Source organism: Condylostylus longicornis, unplaced genomic scaffold, assembly GCF_029603195.1.
Source record: "Condylostylus longicornis isolate FDR11 unplaced genomic scaffold, ASM2960319v2 ptg000064l, whole genome shotgun sequence".
In the NCBI taxonomy this organism is placed as follows: domain Eukaryota; kingdom Metazoa; phylum Arthropoda; class Insecta; order Diptera; family Dolichopodidae; genus Condylostylus; species Condylostylus longicornis.
In genome coordinates, this window is record NW_026578032.1 from 525975 (window position 1) to 548808 (window position 22834).

General features: G+C 20.7%; 2 protein-coding genes across 4 annotated transcripts; one reads left to right on the plus strand and one right to left on the minus strand.

Moving 5' to 3' along the window:
- Positions 1 to 1235: 1235 nt before the first annotated feature.
- On the plus strand, positions 1236 to 5073 carry LOC129612254 (zinc finger protein ztf-16-like). Of its 3 annotated transcripts, none has more exons than XM_055525797.1 (8): positions 1236 to 1325; positions 2617 to 3006; positions 3078 to 3111; positions 3331 to 3549; positions 3627 to 3876; positions 3945 to 4142; positions 4197 to 4355; positions 4420 to 5073. In XM_055525797.1, the coding sequence occupies exons 2-8, from the start codon at positions 2625 to 2627 to the stop codon at positions 4846 to 4848; spliced, it is 1671 nt and encodes a 556-aa protein (XP_055381772.1). In that variant the 5' UTR covers positions 1236 to 1325; positions 2617 to 2624; the 3' UTR covers positions 4849 to 5073. The 3 variants fall into 3 exon arrangements, with proteins under 3 accessions (XP_055381772.1, XP_055381771.1, XP_055381773.1); XM_055525796.1 differs by lacking the exon at positions 1236 to 1325 and adding an exon at positions 1513 to 1650; XM_055525798.1 differs by lacking the exon at positions 1236 to 1325 and adding an exon at positions 1531 to 1647.
- Positions 5074 to 9106: 4033 nt separating this feature from the next.
- Positions 9107 to 10465, minus strand: LOC129612284 (uncharacterized). The gene is made up of 5 exons (XM_055525840.1): positions 10297 to 10465; positions 9912 to 10192; positions 9647 to 9852; positions 9425 to 9584; positions 9107 to 9363 (listed from the first exon to the last, which is right to left on the minus strand). The coding sequence occupies exons 1-5, from the start codon at positions 10353 to 10355 to the stop codon at positions 9302 to 9304; spliced, it is 768 nt and encodes a 255-aa protein (XP_055381815.1). The 5' UTR covers positions 10356 to 10465; the 3' UTR covers positions 9107 to 9301.
- Positions 10466 to 22834: the final 12369 nt, after the last annotated feature.

The following is a 22834-nucleotide window of genomic DNA, read 5'->3' on the forward strand; positions in this document are numbered from 1 at the left end:
TTACATTACATTATACATGGGCGGACCAAATATTTTCATTGCCAAATTTTGGGTAAAATTCGCCATATATAATATGCTCATTATAAGGGGGTTGTCATTGTCGAGAAAGTGATGACATTTTAACAATTAATTTTTTATTAATCTAAATAAAATTATTGATTAAATTAAATACAAAATTTTATTCTTGATTTTAATGTGATACGTATTCTAAGCAATTTTGCTCAAAGTTATTGTCTTTTGCAAAAAAGCGAAATATTTCAAGCAAAAGATTTTTGAAGCAACGTTAAGCGCGTAATTAATTCAATTGAAGCCCGTTTTAAGAATTATGATATCAGTAATTTTGTGTTCAATTAAATTTTTTTGATTTCCCATAATTTATATTAATAGGTTTATTATGTACGGCGAATTCATTATATAGCGTATTCATATATAACGTTTGAAATTATGTAATTTTTTTTTGTACAATGGCAGCTTTGCAAAGAATTGACAGTATTTTCAAGTAAAATATCGCAATAAAATTCTATACACCTTTAAAAAAATTCGTTTATAAATCATATTTTCATTATCCGTAGATACTTCATCTTGTCTTATTTTCTAATATAATTGCATTCGTTAAACTTGTTAAATTTGCGAATCGATTGGGCGAATTTCCTGCACATAATACTTTGTTACATTAGCTAAATTTCTTTGCGAATCCGACATACATAATGAACACATAAAAAAATTTTTAATAATAATAATTATTACTAAACCATAAAAAGATAATTCCAATAATGAAGTAAAATGGAGATTTCAGAGTTACTGTTATATTTGTGTTCTGCATGCATATCCAAGTTGTTTCGGCACTTGAAATAAATGGAACGGCGGAGCCATTTGTACATAAAGTTTGAGTATTTTTAAGGTGAGAAAATAGTTTTCACAAATCTAGTGTAAACAATCCGTTACTAAAATATTTCGATTTTGCATAAATATTCAAATTTTGAATTTTTGTCGTAGATTATCCTAAACAACCATGAAACTAATTTTTTTTTGACAACCGCGTGCGGCATATACTAATTTTAATAGAATGTAATTTTTTTTAATAATATTTATGTAATATGCTTCATTTGACAGCTTAATTTCTAAATTCAAAATTCATAAAATGTGGCAATATCTTAAATTTATTTTATTTACCATTTTGCTCTTATCTGGCCATACATTTTTTTGAAGGTAATTTGAAAGTTTTCATTTCTAGTGGGAGTTTGGAGTTATAATTTTTTTTGGGGGGATTATGAAAATCTAATTTATTAATTTTCTTTAATAACTGGCTAAAAATATTACAAAGTGTAAGTTTAATTTGATAAATATTAATAAATTGTAAGTTAAATTTCATAAACTACTTGCAATCATTCAAATAATACCAAAATAATCGAAATTAGGCTAAACATTGCATATACATTTATGAATGTAGTTATTCTATACATAGTTGCGATACATAAGTGACAGTGTTGAAATGATTTTGACAGTAGTTGACCTATTTTTGTTTTTCAATTCAAATAAAAACCAATAATCAAATCAAATATTTTAATAATTTTTTTATAGTAAATTTGATTTCAAAATTTAATTAAACTTATTGTTTTGATAAATAGTGCCTTGGAATAAAAAAAAGTGGTAATATTGGATGTGTTATATATAAAAGATTGAGAAATACGTTTACAAGAATTTATGCACTAAATAATATTAAGTTAATGTAAGGGCAATTAAAGTTTTGTAGGTCAAGAAAGAAGGTATGGTTGGTTTTTGTATTAGGAATGGGATTAAAATAATTTTTTCAATAAGTGAGAATTATTATTTTTCATTTAAAATTAAAGAAGAAACATTAATTTTTCTTATAATTATATTTTGAAATAAAAATAAGTGAATTAAGTTTAAAATTTAGTCGTAAACCTATTAACCTAATTTTTTCTAACTCCATAAAATGTTGATATCCAGTATCTTTAATATTATTGTGTTATGTAAGATCAGTTCTGGAATTCGTAAATATCTTGTTGTAATTATATTCTACACGAAAAGCACCTATCCTAACAAATCATCAAGGTACTCATACTGAGGTATTTATTTGAATATTGATTAAATTAGTTCATGGTATTGAGAGGGACGTAGGTGGATGATGAACTAGATCAAAAAATTTTTTTTTATTCCCTTTATATGGAAAATTAAATACATGTATGTATGTATACGTTATAATAGTTATATGTGGAAGATAGCCTTATTTAATTGAAAAAAGTAAAGTAGTGTTTAGTATGTTTTATGTAAAAACACTTATCATGACCTTAATAAGATAGGCTAGTTTTACAAAAGAAGATATTATGGCAATTAATTTAATACCGGGGAATATTTAACTATTAAGAAATTAATAAAAATTTATTTCAAAAATTAATAGATTTTGAATTAAAAATTTGATTATATTTGTTTTTAAGGATATATTTTTGTAGATTTATTTATTTTTAAAAGGAATCATTATTATATTATTATTTAGTATATTGCAATATAAATAATTATGGTAATATGCATATAACACCTACCTAAATATCTGTAGTGTTTTTAAAAATTCATTAATAAAATAATTTTTTTTAGGCACATAAATGGCTAAAAATGATACTGCACCAGAGGTGGTGACTGCCTTATTAATGGCTAAAATATCAGCTGGTATAGAAAAAGTTAAAAATGAAGCTGCTGAATTACAAGCAGGTGTAGATAAAATGAAGAAATTTAAATGTAACCATTGCGATAGTTTTGAAACCGACTCAAATACCATTTTTTTGGAACATGTTCTTCAATGTTCTTCAACAGCTGCAGCTAAAAAGGAAGCCGAAGATGGGGATTCTAAAGGAATGGCACAATTACCTGAAAGAGAAGAACGTTCGTCTTCTCAATCTTCAAGAAAACTGTTTGAGTGTGATGTGTGTTTAATGAAATTTTCGAATGGAGCCAATATGAGACGACATAAAATGAGGCATACTGGAGGTAAATTTTGAAAAAACAAAAACGTATTTCTATTTCTTCCTATTTTATAAACGTTTACCTAATATTTACAGTTAAACCTTATGAATGTCGTGTGTGTCAAAAAAGGTAAAGTAATTTTGATTTTTGTGAATAATTCTGACTATTTACCGAATTATTTTCAAAAAATATTTTTTAATTATAAATTAATTAGGTACTTAAAGTTATTCTAAGTTATGTAACATTGTCGTATTAGCACTTTATAAAAATAAATGTATTTAACTTTGTATTTTTTAAACAGTTTTATGAATTTAAAAAACAATTTATTCAAATGACAATATTTTTAAGATTTTTCCGTAAAGATCATTTAGCTGAGCATTTTACCACTCATACTAAAACTTTACCTTACCACTGCCCAATTTGTAATCGTGGATTTCAGAGGCAAATAGCAATGAGAGCTCATTTTCAAAATGAACACGTCGGGCAACATGATCTTGTTAAAACTTGTCCTCTATGCAGTTTCCGAGCTGGTACAATGAAATCACTCAGAGTGCATTTTTTCAATAGGTAAATATTAAAATTTAAAAATTTAAAAATCACAAAATAGAAAGTTGTTACTAATTTACTTATTACTAATTTTTAAGACATGGCATCGATTTAGATAATCCAGGTTCTTCTGCATCATCTTCACTTCTTCTAGCTTTAAATCCATCGCAATCAAATCTGTATTGTTTGCCTTCAACATCACTACGAACAACCCCAACTACAGTTGTAACACCAAGCTATAGCGATAGTGGTGAATCTTTACGATCTACAGATAATGCGACGCCTCCATTACATTTTCTAACACCCCACGTGGAAATTTCTATGACAGAAAATGTTGACACATCAAAGGTAATCCTTGTCATTTTATCTTTTAGATTTTTTACATTCAAGCTCAATATACATGTTTAAAAACATAGCAACCGGCAGATAATTATAAAATAGCGTCTAAACAGGAAACAACAAACGACTCACCAGCATTGCCTCCTTTTGTAGATTCAAACAGCAACATATCTACAAGCTCACCAAAGTCAATTAATCTTGAGAAACAATTGAGGAAAAACTTTCAAATTGAAGACACCATTACACCGTCAATTAGCTTAATACCTATTAAACAGGTAAAATTAAGCAAAAGGCTCTTGAAAAATCATTGATGAATCATATATTTTTAGGAGCACGAAAATGATGAATATAACAATAATAACAGTAATAATAATCAGAACATTATTAACAATAATAATCACAATAAAAATGATGACCAAAATGGGACCGATTTGGGAAAAGAATGTCCGGAGTCACTGAATAATAGAAATATAGCGTCAACGATAAAAGTAGAAATTTTTAAAAAATTTAATTCATAAAATTTGTAATTTTTGTTAAATAATTAAATTTTAGGTGTCACCTTTGAAATCCCTATTAAGAGAAGATTTAAAAAGAAGATTAAATGCTAAAGCGAACAATATTGCAGTTCGCAATTTTAGTGCTGCTGCAGCAGCTGTGGCAGCAATAACTAACAATAATAACAACAATTGTATGAATAATAATACTGAAAAACATAGTTTACCAACAGAAATAATTTCGTGCAACAATATAGGAACATCTAATGGAATGATCACTTCAAGCGAACAAGAAATGGATATGTCTTCTCTAAACAGAAATTTGCAATGTTTATTTTGTAAAATTGAATTTCCTGATCAAACCTTATATTTTCTTCATAAAGGGTGTCATAGTGAAAGTAATCCCTGGAAATGTAACATATGTGGTGAACAATGTGGTGGTGTTTATGAATTCAATTCACATTTACTAAGTAAAAGTCACCAATGAATTTTTGATAACATGATGAATGCATATATGTTACCTTATTTATGACATATGTATATGATAATACATACTCATAAGAAATAAATAGTACTAAAAAGTAAAGCTAACTCAAAATATTACAAAAACAAAATGTAATTAAATTAAATATTTCTTGGAAAAGATGTTTGAACAATTTATATAATATATGAAAATACATTTGTTACAAGAAAAGATAATATACTGTAAATAAGATTTCAAAATTAAAAATATTATTATATAAATTAGTATCTATTGGAAAAAATTAGCAAATATGAAATAAATGCAATTTATATTTATTTATATGTAAATATCGATAAATAATGATTGTTATTGTTACTTATATGAATAATATAATAGGAAAATTTTCAAGTCTTTCACATTCCTTGTATACTGTTTTCTTTATTGTTTTTTTTTGTGTTATGAAAAGGAAATGCAGTTTAGTTTAGGGAAAAATCTATTTTTAATATTCAAAAACATTAGACAAAAAGAAAATGAATTTTATATAAAATTAAGAATAATAGTACTTAAATATGAAAATATGTATATTTACAAGATTATAAAAAAAAATTTAATAAATTTAAATATTTACATGGTTATATATTTATCAAAAGACAATTTTAACACGTAGATTCCATTATTTTTTTATAAAATGCTAAAAAAAAAGAGTTTTAACCTTGCCTACAAAATAAATAGAAAGACCAAACTTTGTAAAACATTTCATTGTAAGAAATGTTAAAATTTGTTGAAATAAAATATATTTAAAAATTAATAAAGAAAAAAATATATATGTATATACATATATTAAAAAAACATATTTATCGAATGTATAACAGTACTTATGATATAGTATATATACATATAAAACAAATATATATACATATATATATATAAATATATATATTTAACTGTATAATATATAAACTGTTAAATAATATTAACATGTTATTCGATTATTCATAAATTTATAAAATAGTTATACTTATATAAAGTTGTTAAAAATTAGAATTATTAGATTAACTTTTATTGAAATTGGTTTATGTTTTGTTTTATTTCTTTATTATGTAAAATATTTCTTGTTATATTATATTAAAAAAATTAAAATGTTCTATATAAAAAAAAATTATTATGAATTCGTTAAAAACATTATTAAGAAAAATACATAGATTTAAATAGTTATTCCGTCCAATAATTAAAAATTTATTTTCTTTTATTTCTATTTTTGTTTCTTATATTTAACTTTTCTAATTAATTTCGAAACAACTATTAGTGAAAAGAAAGTAAAACTAGTGCAGTGTGATAGAAAAATTCCGCAACTTAATTTTGAAAAAAAAAAGAGCGAAAAAAAGATTTATATAAAACTATAAAATAAAAATATATATAATCAATGTTATTAAAAATAATGAATAAAAATCTGTTACATCAAAACAAAATTTAAAGAAAGAATACTAAATCTATTTTATTTTATCATCTAAATATTTCAAATAGGACAATATTATGACATAATTGTTTTGTATAACTTTTATTTAATATCAAATCAATATTAATTTAACTATTAATATAAAATAATACATACATACATTCCTTTTTCTTTGGTAACAATATGTTAATAATATTATTATATTGCTTTCTTGTTATTTTTTATATTTTATATTTCGAAAAGAAAATTTAAAATTTAAAAAAAAAAAATTAATAATTTTTATCGGCAAAAATTCTACCTCGAAAAATTTTTTTAAAAAAATATCTGTGCCAATCAGTGCCCAACTAAGATGTTTTATATTTTGGTATTGTACGGAAAAACGATATTAAATGAAACATCTTTGTGTAATAAAACCATGATAATTAAATATAAAAATAATAACTGAGTAGAAGAAAAGTGCATATTTAAAAAAAAAAAATTAATAATCTGCTCTTAATAAGAAAAAAATATAAATTTAAATCGCAAAAACAGAATGTTATTGTTATATAAATACAATATATAGATGCATTATATACATTATAATAAAATTTTCAATTTTAGAAAAATTAACATAAATAATTTAAATGAAATGCAAAAAATAAAAATAATTTATAAATATACATATATACTTATATATGTAAATATATGTATAAATGAAAATTTTTGAACAAAATTAATAAATATTTGAAAAATAAAATAGATATTTTAAAAATTAAAAATAGATGATTTTAAATTAAGAGAATTAAAATGAATTTTCTTTTTTTTTTTTTTTACTTTTTTCTTTATCATATTATTGCTTTAGAAAAAATTTCTCGCTCTAAATAGAAAAAAATATTAAAATTAGTCAATTTTAGCTCTTAAAATTTTTGTATAAAATGAAATTATATTGTTTCTGAACCTTTATATACATAATATATTACCAATTTTAAATGATTAACTTATTAAATTAAATATTTTTCAGGAAGGCTAAAACAAATACCTGATAATAATCTAATAATGAATTTATGTATATTGAAAATTTTATTATTTTCAAATATTATAAAACAAAAAAAAAAAAAAAAACGAAAAAAAGAAAAGAGAATCAATGATAGAAAAAAAGAAAAATATAAGTTTCAACAGAATTTTAGAGTCAATTAAAGTTTAAGTAATTAGTGCAAAAAATTATAAAATAAAGTAAAAATTTAACAAAACAAAAAAAAAACAAAAAACTTCTTTTATTTATTTATAAAAGATTTTCTTTTGTTTATATCTATTGTATTATAAAAATAAAAATTAAAGAAAAAAAAAGTTAATTGTTATTATTTAATAAGAAATTATTTTACAATTACAATTTAATTTATTCACTCAATTTTTGGCTAAAACAAAGTGATTTGTAAAACTTTAAATTATTTTAGTCTATTATGTAATTTTCTAAATGTGTTCTTTTTGTTTGCTATTATTATGAAATATAAAATATAAAAATTTTATATATTTTTTAGTAGTCACACTCAATTTATTTTTTTATATAAAGTAAGAAAATTATTTATGTTGAAAATTTAATATTATATTAATCACACCAGCATATAAATTATTGTAACCAAGAAGCTAAAATAATTTTTGTTAAAAAATTTTTTTTAAATTTAAAATTAGTTTTTTTTAAAAATGCTGTTCAAAATAATTATACTGTATTTATTAAATATTTTCGTATACACAAATACATACAATAAAACCAAGTTTCTTTTTAAATAAAATAAAACAGAAAGGTTTTTAAAGTTTGACTAGAAATATGTAATAGATTAAGTTGCTTAACTCAATTAATAAAACAAAAAATAAAATTAAAAATGAAATAAAAAAAAAAAAAACAAAATATAATCTCATTCGGTAAGGTGAAAAATGTTCAAATTAATAAAAAACAAAAAAAAAAACCAAAAAAAAAAAATACATTTAGACAAAAGAAACATTACAGCATAAAAAATATTATCAATATAAAATTTTCCATTTATATTTGTAGAAAATTTTTCAAATTTATTATATTAAATCAAAATTTTATAGTGCAATATAAATTACATATATATTAGAAATTTAAGTAAGATCATTACTTCCGAAATTAATTACTATGAAATGTTGGAAGTAAAATTCTTAAATTTTTAATTAAACAATTTATAAATGGAAAATTTTATAAAATAACAACATATTGAATTCTAGTTCTAAAAAGAAAAATATAAAATAATAAAAGATGAAAAGTGTAAAAAAAAAATATATTAATTGAAGAAATCAATCCATAGATTTAAATACACTCATAACAGTTCTTTGTAGATTTAATTGTTTTCTCTTCACATTCTATTTAACTTTAAAAACGAAAAAACAATGAAAAATGTAAGAAAATTAGTTGAAAATTGCATATGAGGCGCTAAACGCAACTTCTTTTTTTTTTTTTTTTTTTTATTTTGTTTGTTAAATTTTTGAAATATTATTTTAATAAAACTTATTTTATATTATTTAGGAGGAATAAAGTGTGTTATTTATATTTTATTTTTTAAAATTTTTTTTTTTCAAATATCGAGCTTAATTAAAATTCATCGTAACTTTTATGTATCCTTTTTATAAGATTGATTTGTGTGGGTTATTGCACATCTTATTGCTTTCTACTAATTAAACTGAAAAATGTCCTCGACTCAGCTTTGTTTTTGAGACTGATTCTATTTTCTTTTCAATTTTACATTATATAGATTTCTATATTTATTTAGATATAATGATTCAGATGAAAATGGAAATTTTAGAATTCAAAAAAATTGCTTATTTATAAAATAGGTCAATACGATTTATTAAAACATCATAATTTTTTAAATTTTGTAAAACACTTAAAAAAAACACTTGCGCAAATTAAAAAAAATTTCAAAGTGAGATTTTTTTTTTATCAAAAAGAAAAAAAGCTAATCAAAAAAAAATAGTTTTGAATTTCTTCTGTTACTGGTGCCATATTTTTATTTTTTGTTATATTATTTAGCAAGGAACACTCCACATCATAAACTTCGTTGCTGGTTGAATCACATCAAACAATGTTTCTAAAAATTAATTAGATTCCAATTTTTAAAATGCATTTTCTTCTAACCTATTTATAATTACCATCAGTATTGCAGCCATGAAATGCAACATACTTCAGTGTTTCCCAGGGTAATTTGCTCAATCCTAAATTAGTAACTTTTTTATTATTACTTACATTTAATTCTTCTAAATGGTCAACCAATTCTGATTTTGATATATTGTAAAGAAATTTATCTGAAATCTTATTATTATATAATTATTAGTTTTAATATTAAATTTAAAACTATATTTAAAAAAATTTACCTTTGTATTTGAAACATTAAGATTCTTTAAAGCCAATTTTTGTAAAGAATTGAAACAATCATCTGATATTTGTGAACCAGGAATACTCAAGTGATTTAATGATGTACATGAAGTAGCTAAATTTTCAATAAATTGATCATTTACAAGAAAACAATTAAATATTTCCAATTGTTTCAATAGTCTTAACTTCGAAACTTGTAATATCCCTAATTATGTAATTTATTAAATACGTAATTTAAACAGAATTTTGAAATAAAAAATTTACCTTCGTATGATAAATTTTTTGATGTTCCTTTAAAATATAAAGATTGTATGTTGGTGCTTTTCATAGAAATATTAAGTAAAAGATTATCATCTGTGTCAAACGAAACAAGATTTAGATTTGTTATTGCATCATTTAGAAGTATTTGGAAACTTGGAACATAAATTTCTTGTAAGCAACGTGTAATAAAACGAATAATTTTTGTTTTTAAATGCCTTGGTAATTTGATAAAATAATCATTGTTCTCATATAATCTCATGTTTCTTGCAACGCATTTAATGCACCTAAAATTTGAACAGACAAATTTTATGTAGGTGGGTAGAATAGGAACAAGTATAAATATTATTATAGTTTTGTGTGCGAAACATTATTTCAAACCATTTCTCACATTGAAAGAAGTGTACTTGATGAATTCCTTAAAGGTTTAGATTTTTTTGATTGCACCATTTTTTTTAAATTTTGTCTTTTTTATCTTTTTTTTTTAGACTTTTTCTACATTGCACAAAAATATAAATATGTAAATTGTTTATTTTTTTTTTATATTGTTTCTATAGTTTCACTTTATTTGACAATTGGATTATTTCTTTACAGGGGTACCAATATATAAAATTAAAGAAATATGTGCCAATTACGGTGCCAATCTCAATTGAGTCAGTAGACGGTAGATTTAGACAGATTAATTACCATAAATTTTTTCAGTATTTTATTAAAGATTAAGTTATTGGTTACGGTTAAATTATACATCTTTATTTCGTTTAAGCTTTCTGTTTCAAGAAGAACTTAGAAATATTACAAATTAGGATTTAGTTTTGAATAATATTTAGAAGAATTTAATCATAAACATTTGTTTTTAACAATTTATTTCATGCAAATGTTGGCCATGACTATATGTTAAGAGTTATGTTTGAAATCTCGAATATCTCCAATTTACCAAATACACATTTATCTTTAACTTATATCCTTAATTTCATTGTAAGTATATGGCCGAATGTCGCATGCATGAAATTCTCGTATCATACTTAATTTTGACATACATTATTTTCTAATAATGTAACGCGACAAATTTTACGAGCTTCATATAAAAAATGTACTATGAAATATAAATTTTGACAGCCGCTTGAAGCGTGTCGCGCTGTTTTAATTACATCACTAAATTCCAATTACATATTGAATTTTTATTAACTTAATTTTTTTATTATAATTTAAAGTTTAATCTTTTTCTGGTGCTGAGATTATATTTAAGTATTTAGATAATTCTTATATGTATGTATTATGTGTATTGTTTACATGCAATATACATAATGAGATTTGCAAATTAAAAGGTCAAAGATTGTAGATATCGCATTTTATTGTTACGTATTTACATACATAAATACATTACATTATGTATGGATGTATATCTACAAAGGGTACTCTGAAATATATGTATTTTTAGAAGTATTCAAGTATTATTGAAAATAAAGATTGAATTTTTTGTAAATATATAAATATTTTATTACATTAATTTAGTTTAATATTGTATCTTATTTGTATATGATTAAATTAAAAATGAATTACATAATCTAATAATTAATTATATATATATATATATATATATATATATATATATATATATTGAATTATAAAATTTAAATTTATAAAATATTTGGACTAAGCACATTTTACATTTTATATTACATTTTTAATATTAGTTTCAATTTATTTGCTACTTATTCTAACACCTAAAATTATGCAATAAACTAATAATTTATGGCAGTATAAAGGTACTATATGGATAATGCCATAGAGTATTTAAATTTAAAAATGTTTCTTTTTTTTCAGATTAATTGCAGACAAATGTTTTAATACTACAAAAAATATTCAATGAATATCACAAGAATTCAACAAATTATTTTAACATTTTTTCTTTTGAGTTGAACTATAATTATGTCTCATAGGCGAAAAATTTATTTATATGTAAACAAATAAATGGAGCCTAAAAATATGTTATTTTTCAAATATTTTAAATATATAATTTGGTTACCTTATATCCGTTTTAATCATAGGTAATATTATATACATACACGCTATGGAACGACATATATATATATATATATATATATTTTTATAAGATTAGGAAGAAATTGTAGTTATATAATATGTATGTTATAATATATATAATCTATAATATATGTGTTATGATATAAATATAATATATAAGTATATGCAATAATAATAACATTATAATAATAATATCTTTAACTTTTTATAGTTACATATATATATATATATATATATACTTATATACATATATATATATATATATAATCAATATATCCGTACGTACTCGCGTTATTTTTTTTCTTACCATTTTCCTTTCCTTTGGTTATAATAAAGTCAAAGCTCTTCTTAACATTCATCTATTATTTATATGCCGTATAATTTATGATAAACTTAATACAATTAAGTAAAGAATACATTAATAAATCAAATTTAGTCATGTACACAATATTGTTTAATTTTTTTTTTATTTTTTTATTACCTTTTTTTTTTTGTTTTTGTTTCCGCACCTTTTTAAATTATAAGACAATATATTCATTGGTATATACCTATATGCTTATGTATAATATGATATATAAGAATGTATATGTATATTGTATGTAAATATTTATCTATATGTTTCAATGTTTATATTATTATACAATATAATAACAGATATATGTGTATTTCAATATATATATATATATATATAATTTTATATATATAATTTATATATCAGATTTTTTTTCATTGTATATATTTTCTCTCTTTATGGTCGTGTAATATGCAACAAATGATTGTGTAAAGTAATTATATACAATATTTTTGTTATACATGTTGTTATTTGAATGTTTTTGTATGTATAGTGCTCCTCAAAGTGGGGGTATATAAATACCTAATATATAAGATGACAAAAAAATTCTCTCTCAGTTAATAAGCATATATATTAACATATAATATCTTATATATTATCTTATATACTAGAATTATATATATTTCTGTATATAATAATAGTATATAACAATTTATTTATCATAAGAAATATATACATGTTCATATATATCATAATATAGCACTATATGTGTTAATTTATAACACTATATGTGTTGAAAAAAAATTACAAATAAAAAAAAAATTATTTTACTTTTCATTCTTACTTTGGTATTAAAGGACTTTCTTTTCAAATTTTCACCAGTATAAAATTTATCCTTATGTTGTTCGGTATTATTATTCTTTTACTCAAGAAAATTTGTTATATGTATATATATATAACATAATTAAATATTGAAAGAAATCATTATATATTTTAAATCTAAATAATATTTTTTTTTTGTGTTCTTTTGTTAATATAAAAATTTCCTTTTTTTTTATATATATTATTGTTATATACATTGAACTGTGAAATAACTTGTTGCTATAATAATTTTTTTTCGGCTATTTAAACAGAGTATGATAAATGTATATAATATATGTATATATACAATATATCAAACAAACATAATTAAATAATCATGAAATAATGAAAATTTTTTGTGAATTCTTTTTTAATTTTATTCTATCATTATTTAATTCCATAAATTATGAAAAGATATATTTGTAATTATATTAATATTAATTTTAAATGATATTTTTTTTTAACAAATAATCAACATTTCATTATAGTACTTATATATTTTAATAAATCAAGTATATATTATATACTTCTAAATAAAAAATGTGTAAATTAATTTGAAAGAAAATATTAATAATAATAAAATAAAAAATTCTAAACGTAAATTAATAATAAAAATAAATAATAAATAAATATTTAATAGCTAAAAAAAATTTAATTTAATTAAATGTAATTAAATATTATAATAGAATAATTCCAAGTATTCCAAATTAAGTGGTGTAACTAATTGAAAATTAAAATAAATAAAATAATTATTTTTAATTTTGGTTTCTGAAAATAATTCTTTTATTATAAAAATTTTTTCTTTAAATTACAATATACTGTAAGAAATTGTACATGTATATAATAATAAATTCTATATGAAATTTGTTATACTGTTTTATATACGAGTATATGTATATATGTACTTAATGTTGAAATCATGCAAATATATTTAAAATTTAAATTAAATAAGGACTTATGGTAAGATCTTCTATTCAACATAAGCAAAAATTAAAATAGTTTGCAATTAATATAAAAAATACCAATACCAAATTCTACATTACTACAAATTTTGACTGTAGTATAGAATAATAGTATATTTAGTAAGGAAATAGTATTTTCGAAGTTTTTTCAAAATTAATATGAAAGTTATTAAAAGGAGAAGATTTTTATAGAGGGTAATTAGAGGATATGTTTTTGTAGGGGGTTTTACCCATAAATGTTTTAATAAATTGTTAAATACTTTATTATATTATTGAATTTATTGCTCTTTTATTAAACATATTATTATAAATTTAATTACAAATAAATTTACTTATACTATATCTACATTTAAAAAATTTCAAACTTGAGAAGTGTGTATGAATTATAATGGGGTTTATTCTGAGTATCGAATCACTAAGTAATAGTTATAATTATTGTAATCGTAAAAATTCAATATTATTATTGTAAACACAAACCAATTTATACAAATTATTCGTGTCTATAATGAAATTTTTGAAAATTTTACGATAAATCTCACTATCACTTAGTGTTACGGATACTCAGAATAACTCCCAATATAATATTGCAAAAAATAATACAAATTGTTTGTTTTTCTTCTTTTTTAAGTACTTTTAAAAGGATTAATAAGATCCTTTGATTCTTTTTTTTTAAATTTCAATTTTATTGTACAATATATATATATATATATATATATATATATATATATATATATATATATATATATATCTATATATATATATATATATATATATATATATATATATATATATATATATATATATATATATATTAATATATATATATTAAAATAGTCATTATTTATTAAATTGAAGAGAATCTTAATTGGCAACATTATGCAATTAAAATTCTTTTCTTTATTATTTTTGTTTTTAATTATATATATATATATATAAATGAAAACAAAACCGTTAATAAAATATACCTTAAAGCATCATTCTTAAGGATTTGTTTTTTTTAACCTTCTTATATATAAATTTTTTTGTTTATTTATTTTTTTGCTTTTTATTTAAAATAAAAATTTTTTATTTGATGATGTTAATGATGATAATGAAGATGATAATGATGAAAATTATATTAATATTATTAAAAAATGTTATCTAAGAGAACCAGTTTTAACCTTTTTTTTTTGGTCTTTTATATTCCTTGTTTTTTATTATTATTCGCATTATTTTTTACTATATATACAAGTACATACATATATATATATATTATTTTGAAAGTTGAAATTATTTGTTTATTAAAGGCTTATTTAATAAACTCATATATTAACAGATATAATGTTAAATTATGCTGAAAATTATGTATATATATATAAATACATATATATATAAATATATATATAAATATATACATATAAATATATATATATATATATATATATATATATATATATATATATATATATATATAAATATATATATATGTATATATATATGTATATATATATTTATATATATATTTATATATATTTATATATACATTTATATATATATGTTTGTATTATTGTGATATATAATTTGTACTTACATAAGATATATGTATATATGTTATATAACATGCAAATTCATATGCAATAATAATATTCTTAAATATTTAAAATTTTATTTATATATACATAAATATAAATATGTATGGTATATAACTATTTAAAACTGTTTTATAAAGTGATAATCATACACCTTTATTCATTTATAATTATGTATGTTAGATACATGTATATGGTATATATATAAACCATATATATACATATATATATATATATATATATATATATATATATATATATATATATAAATATATATATATTTAGTATTTCTCCATATATATGTATATATAACACTATATTAACTAAATTATTATTTTATTATGTATATCCAATATTAATTCATGTTCTAAATTAGACGTTTTAGAATGAAAAATAAAGGATCAGCAAATAAAAAAAAATTTTTTTCAAAAAAAAAAAAGAAAATTCTGAATAATTTTATAGAATGTATAATAGTGTATATAGAATATGTACTTATCTTTCTTGACATGAAAGCAATACTATTTCCGAAAGGCAAATAATATATGGAAATTTTATAAAAGTAACATGCTTAAATGTAAAATTCGAGTTTAAATGCAATCATGCATACTCCAAATAACATAAGAAAATAGATTTTTTGTTTTTCTTAAAAGTTTTCTTAATTTATCTATTTTTGGTGTGTACCTAAAAATTTCTGTACGTCAAATTGACATATTTTGAGTTGACAGTGAGTAGATGTCAAATTGTTAAATAGGTTTTCCTAGATTTAACACGTTTTCGATAACAGTGTACAAATATCCATGTTCGACTGTAGTTAAAATTTTCAAGCCACATTTTTCGTATATTGTGTAAAAAATCCTAAATTTTATTTTTTTATTAAAAAATTATCACATTTCATTTGAGTTTTTTTCAATAAAAAAAAATAAAATCGCTGCTCTCATTTTCTCTATTATAGGACATACTGGTATAACTATAAAAATTTTTTACGATCAAATTAAGAAAAAAAAAATAAAGTCTAAGCCTGAACTTTTTTTATGCCAAAGATAACAACACTATTTATGGCTACATATATATATTTATATATACCACAAACAGGATAGTCACTTTGTATGTACTTATGCACATAATATATCCTTGTTATAGAGAGCATTATTCATTATAAAAATAAAATAATAAAAATTATATAATATGAGCTTTTATCACGTTTTATATACAAATATACTTTTATGTATATGAAGGTGTCTATTATAAAAATTTTTATACTTGTATATACATATATATAAACCTATTTATATTTAATGTAAACAATTTTTTCTTGTACTTAGTATATACAAAAAAAATTACTTTAAATAGTTTTTCAATATTTAAATTTCAATTGTTTGGCCATTTTCATTATCAAATTCTCAATGAGTATATATACCCTACCTATATACCACTTATATATATGCAACCTCAGAAATATGCGAGATTCTATATTAAACATAGGAGTTTTATACCATCTCATTTCGAAATATACTAAAAATTAAATAAGCTATATATTTATATATTAAAATTTATTTTAGTTTTTATTTTAAAATTAGTAGTAGTGACATTATCGAAATTGTTCATTCAACAATCAAGAAGATTTCTTATCGTCACTGATGATTCTTGTGTGTTTCTTTTTACTTATTTTTGTTACCTTAACAATAGAATAACGGCCCTGAGCTTATGTATAATTTATTTGTTTTGTATATATTCACATATATTATATAGAAACAGGGTGATTCAGTAAACAATTAATGATTGTTTTTTATATATATCAACTTTTCGTTTTTAAGGCATCGCATCAAAAATGGCTAAAATTTTTGTATTGAACTGGGTTTTAAATTGAAAATTTTCGAAAAATTTCTCGTACATTTTATTTGGGCCCTAAAATTCGTAACATAGAAATCGTTTTTATGCTATACCTCCTATATCGTAAAAGATTTTTTATCGTTGGAGGGGTAGAATTAAAGCTTATATGGATGTGTCCAAAATTCTGTAATAAAAAATTTTAAAATTTCTGAAACTTCCACAAAAAATTGTAGGGATAAAAAAATTAAAAAAAATACATAATGGAAAAAATTGGTGTTTTTAAAAATTTTACCCATTTTTGATGTCCTAAACAATGAAATATAATATCGTAATCTTTACTGAATCACCCTGTATATAAAATTATATAATACATAGAAAAATTAAGAGAAAAGAAAATCTCTAATAAATTGTTTTTTTTTATTCATGGGGGGGCATAGATAGATATCTTACCTATTTTCTATTTTTTATCGTTTCTACTTTTTTTTTTACTTTTCAAATAAAATGTGAAGTGAAAAGTTTTAATATTGTTATTTGAGCATGTCAGGGGAATTTGATCCTCTTTTTTTCTTGCTTTTGTTTTTTTTTTGTTGTTGTTTTTTTTTGTCGTCTTCAATTTGACTAACTTTTTGTTTTGTGTTTTGTTTTTTGTTTTTTTTTTGAGAATTTTACTCTCCTGGATAAATATTATTTTCATTTGAAAAATTTTGTATACATATACATTTATATTAGTATATATACATGTATTTGAGGGTGTGTATATTTATATATATTTATATGTATATGAAGTATTTGATATATTGTATATAGCAAATGTATTTATATATATATGGCAGTAATAATGTATACTTATGTATGATCTTATATATAGGGCTATGTATTATGTGTTAAAATATGGATATATATATTATAAATAATTATATGTAAATGTAATGTAATGATATATTTGAAGATATATACGTATATATATATATTGCGTAGATTTTGTTTATTATTTAATATATATGCATATGTATAAGAGTAAAATATTGAGTAAAAATTATTTTTTTATGAGATAATTTTTTAAGAATTAAATATCACAATTTAAAATTTATATTTAAGACACAAAAGACATATATAAAATTTTTATATATACAATATATATGTATATATATGTATATATATTAATATTACACAGTATTATATTTTATTTTGAAAATTATTACAACTATATATACTTAATATATATATATATATATATTAAGTATATATAGTTGTATATATTATTATTATTACTTATTATGTTATACAATAATAATAAATAAATTTATGGTATAAAACATTTATATTGTACATGACATTCATATGTATGTGTATATGTGAAATTTATATTTCATATGACATCTTAATGAATAAGAATAATAATAATAATATTTCTGTTTTTTCTTTTATTTTTCTCTTAAAAAACATATGATAAACATATTTTTTTTATAACAATAACAACATGGAGAATATTATATTGTGTATAAATAAATAAAAGAATAATAATAATAATAAAAATATAACAGAAAATTCTTGTAACAGTCATGTTTTTAAGACAGCATTTTGAATACTTATATATATATATATATATATACATATACATATAGTGTTAGTAAAATCACCTAATGTACGGGTATATGGGGATGGGATTATACTTATACTGATATATATATATATATATATATATATATATCCATATGCATGTACATATGTATATAACAATCATATGTGTTGTAATATTTTTATTTAAATACATTCTTGTACACATATGTGTAGTATTATTCAAAAATGTATGAATAATAAATGAATGAGAAGCAAAACAAAAAATATATAAAAGTTAAAATATTTTTCTTGTTTTTTTTTATTCTTGTTTTTCTAAGATTTTTGCATTAAATGTTAATAAAGGACACAACAAAAATCATTATAATAAAAGAGCAACAATCAAAAGGAAAATGTAAAAATATGTGCAATTTAAAATATGCATGAATAAATTGTGTGTATGTATGTAAAAATATAGTGTAGAAAATTTATGTTGTGTAAGGACTACAAAAGGATAATCGTATATATTCATATTATGCATAACGTTTTATTTTCCATCGTTATCACGAAAAAAAAACAAAAGATTTAATAAATAAAAGCAAAAAAAAATCTGAAAATAATTTGGATTTTGTTTTCCTTCTTTTAATTGTTTTCCAGGATTTTTTCTTTTTTGTTTTTTTTTTTACATATTACTTATTATTATTTAGCTTTTATTTTTTATAGTTGATTTACATATATTGATTTCATATATTCTTAGTATTTTATTCTTAAATTTTTAAATTTAAGTAAATATTTAATGCATTAAATGTTTAAGAGAAATCCCAATAAAAATTAATAATATTTTGACGATTATATTAATAATATTATTCGACGATTTCCAAAAAGTGGGATTTTCCCATCTCCGGCCTACTCCCATGCAATAAATAACATGCAATAAATATTGCACATTACCCACAATAAATCAGTTTCTTGCAATTTTATCATACCCAATGCAAAATTAGTCATAGAATTAAAGATTAGAATTAAAATTTTTTATATCAATAGGCTATCAAATTAATTTCACTGTAAATAGAAGAAAAAATTTTTGGAAAAAATTTTTATTTATTTTTTTAAGATTTGAATAGCGCCCTTGTTTTCCGGCATTTATTTTAAATATTTACTTTGAATATATGGTAAAGCCGGCACTGCATGCATTCCTAATTCTTTAGAAAATAAAACTGTGATATGTATATAGCTCTATTTCGATTTTATTATACGAAAATTAAAAGTTATATAGAAGTTTCTTAAGAATTTAATTTATTCTATTTAGTTATGTCGTAAAATATGAAATTAAATCATAAAACAAAATTTATAAATTAATTGATTTAAGATATTTTATATTACCAATTAAAATTTTATGGTAAAATATTACAAATGAATAATTTTCTACGTATGTAATATATTGTTTGTGTGGGTTTAGTAAAGAAGACAAAAAAATTTTGTTTCTTTAATTAAAAGCTATGCATATTTGGAGTTTTAGACCTGAACTTGACGAGTTCTATGAAATTTGCACTAAAATTATTAATTAGTATCCTAAAAATTTATATAGTATAGAATCCGCTCTAATATTATTATAATCTAATATTCTTAATATAGTTGGTTAATTAAGATAATTTGGAATTTTTAATTTTTCACAATAAATTATCGTTGAAAATTTTATAAAAATTAATTAATCTATCTATATATATATATATCTATCTTCTATCCATCCAATATCCATATGGGAAAATGAAACCGAAATTTTATATGGCCGCCCCTTACTAAAAAATCGCTCATTTGACCGCTCAGTTCATATAATCGCTCAGTTTTAGAAAACAGTTGACGAGATGACTAAAGATCTTTACAAATTGGTTCGAGGTGTTTATTATACCAGTAGCATAAGAAATGGTATTACCTTTCTTCTAAAATTGCAGTCACGGGCGACAGGTTAGTTATAGTGGTATATAATAAATATAATATGAAATTTAAAGGATTTAAAAAGTCATGTAACTATAATTTATATTTTTTTTTGTTGTTTTTCTAATTATAATAAATATATATGTATATATACCTTTTAAATACCTATATATACATATATAACATCTTTATAAACGAAAGCATATGTACACAATTTCATCTATTTTTTCTTTGACTTCAACTACGTCTTATATAATATGCAGTTAATTGTATTTTTGATGCATATAATCCTCATCTTCATATATGAAATTTATCCATATATATATATATATATATATATATATATATATATATATTTATATATGGATATTATATGGAATTTTCACTATATATCCACGGGGATATTATACATCTACTTGCATAAAATCAATATTATATATAAAATAGTTTTTATACCACTATGTATGTTTGGATAATCCATATATATATTTCTACAAATATATTTTTCATGCGTATATATATATATATATATATATTATAGACATGGATATATGCTTAATATATGCAAGGCGGTTTATTGAATTTAAAATATTTTTAATAAAAGGTAATTAAATTTTCATTTATTGATTTTATGGTCTTTATTAAATTACTTTTGAAAAATTTTTTAAATGAATTTTATGGAAATATATATATCGTGCGTAGCTATATGTATGTATATGAATATATTATACATATACAAAGTATGAATATTTATTAAATTTATGACGTTACAAAATATATTTTGCTTGTATAAATAATTCAATATTAGGGGTAATATGGTTAAAAATATAAATTACAATTAATTTATATTTGATAAATTGTGTATATGTACTTGATATTGGGAGAATCCAAGTCATATAGTATGGACTATATGAAATGCATGAGCCAATGATTACGTATGTTGTGCAAAATTAAGTAGTATTCGTAATTAAGCTTTATGTACGAATATGAATAAGAGGGTTCTTAATGGCAGACTCTACGGTAGCATTGATTTTTTTCGTTTAAGTGACGCTTTCTTTCATTAATCTACTAATTCGCCTAGTGGTAGTTGCATACTTTTATTGGTTTGGTTGTTCAATTTTTAATTTAAACATTAATACTACTAATAATATCATTACTTCCTCTACCTTTTCAATCCATAAATGAGGACGATATTAGTTATATAGTTAGTATAGTAGTTACTGATAGCCACGTTTGTTGGCTAAGTGATGTTTATTTTGCTATACTAAATGTTTGTGATATGCAGTCGCCTAATATATAAATTTCGAATTGTATAAGTTATTCGGTTACATATATAAGGAACATAAATTATTTATATAAAATCCAATATATACTTTGTTATCTAAGTATATATGTTTAAATAATATGTATATAAATTAGGAAATATTCAAGCAATTCCATATCTAAAAAATTTTCTTTATGTCAAAAATCATTAATTTTTCTATAAATAATTCAACTTATTCGTTAAGGTATTCGCCTTATTTCAGTAGTTTTCAAAAAAAAAAAAAAAAAACAAAATAATTGAAATTTTTTTTTCCAAGGAATGGAATTGATTTCATTCAGTCCTTCCGTCTATATGTCTATACAATCTTTAAAACAAAAAGCTGAAATACATAAATAAATCTTAAAGAAACTTATTTCATTATGAAGATTTTTACAAAAAAGTAGTGAGTGACTTCCTGTATTTTATGGCAGCATAGTCAGAAATTACAATAACAAAATGGTTCTTGAAGTTGTCCATTATCTAAAACCCGTATTTTGTGACATTATTTTTCTTCGAGATTTGGTTGTAGTTGTATAAAATTCCGAAATTTTTTTTTTACACCTTCCTCCTCCTCCAAA

Bases quoted from the DNA above. Each gene is read 5' to 3' on its own strand.
- LOC129612254 (XM_055525797.1), top strand. From the start codon at position 2,625: ATGGCTAAAAATGATACTGCACCAGAGGTGGTGACTGCCTTATTAATG. The intron at 3,007-3,077 runs GTAAATTTTGAA...TAATATTTACAG, and splicing joins TAAAATGAGGCATACTGGAG to TTAAACCTTATGAATGTCGT. The intron at 3,550-3,626 runs GTAAATATTAAA...CTAATTTTTAAG, and splicing joins AGAGTGCATTTTTTCAATAG to ACATGGCATCGATTTAGATA.
- LOC129612284 (XM_055525840.1), bottom strand. From the start codon at position 10,355: ATGGTGCAATCAAAAAAATCTAAACCTTTAAGGAATTCATCAAGTACA. The intron at 10,193-10,296 runs GTGAGAAATGGT...TTCAAATTTTAG, and splicing joins TCAAGTACACTTCTTTCAAT to GTGCATTAAATGCGTTGCAA. The intron at 9,853-9,911 runs GTAAATTTTTTA...TTACATAATTAG, and splicing joins AAAAAATTTATCATACGAAG to GGATATTACAAGTTTCGAAG.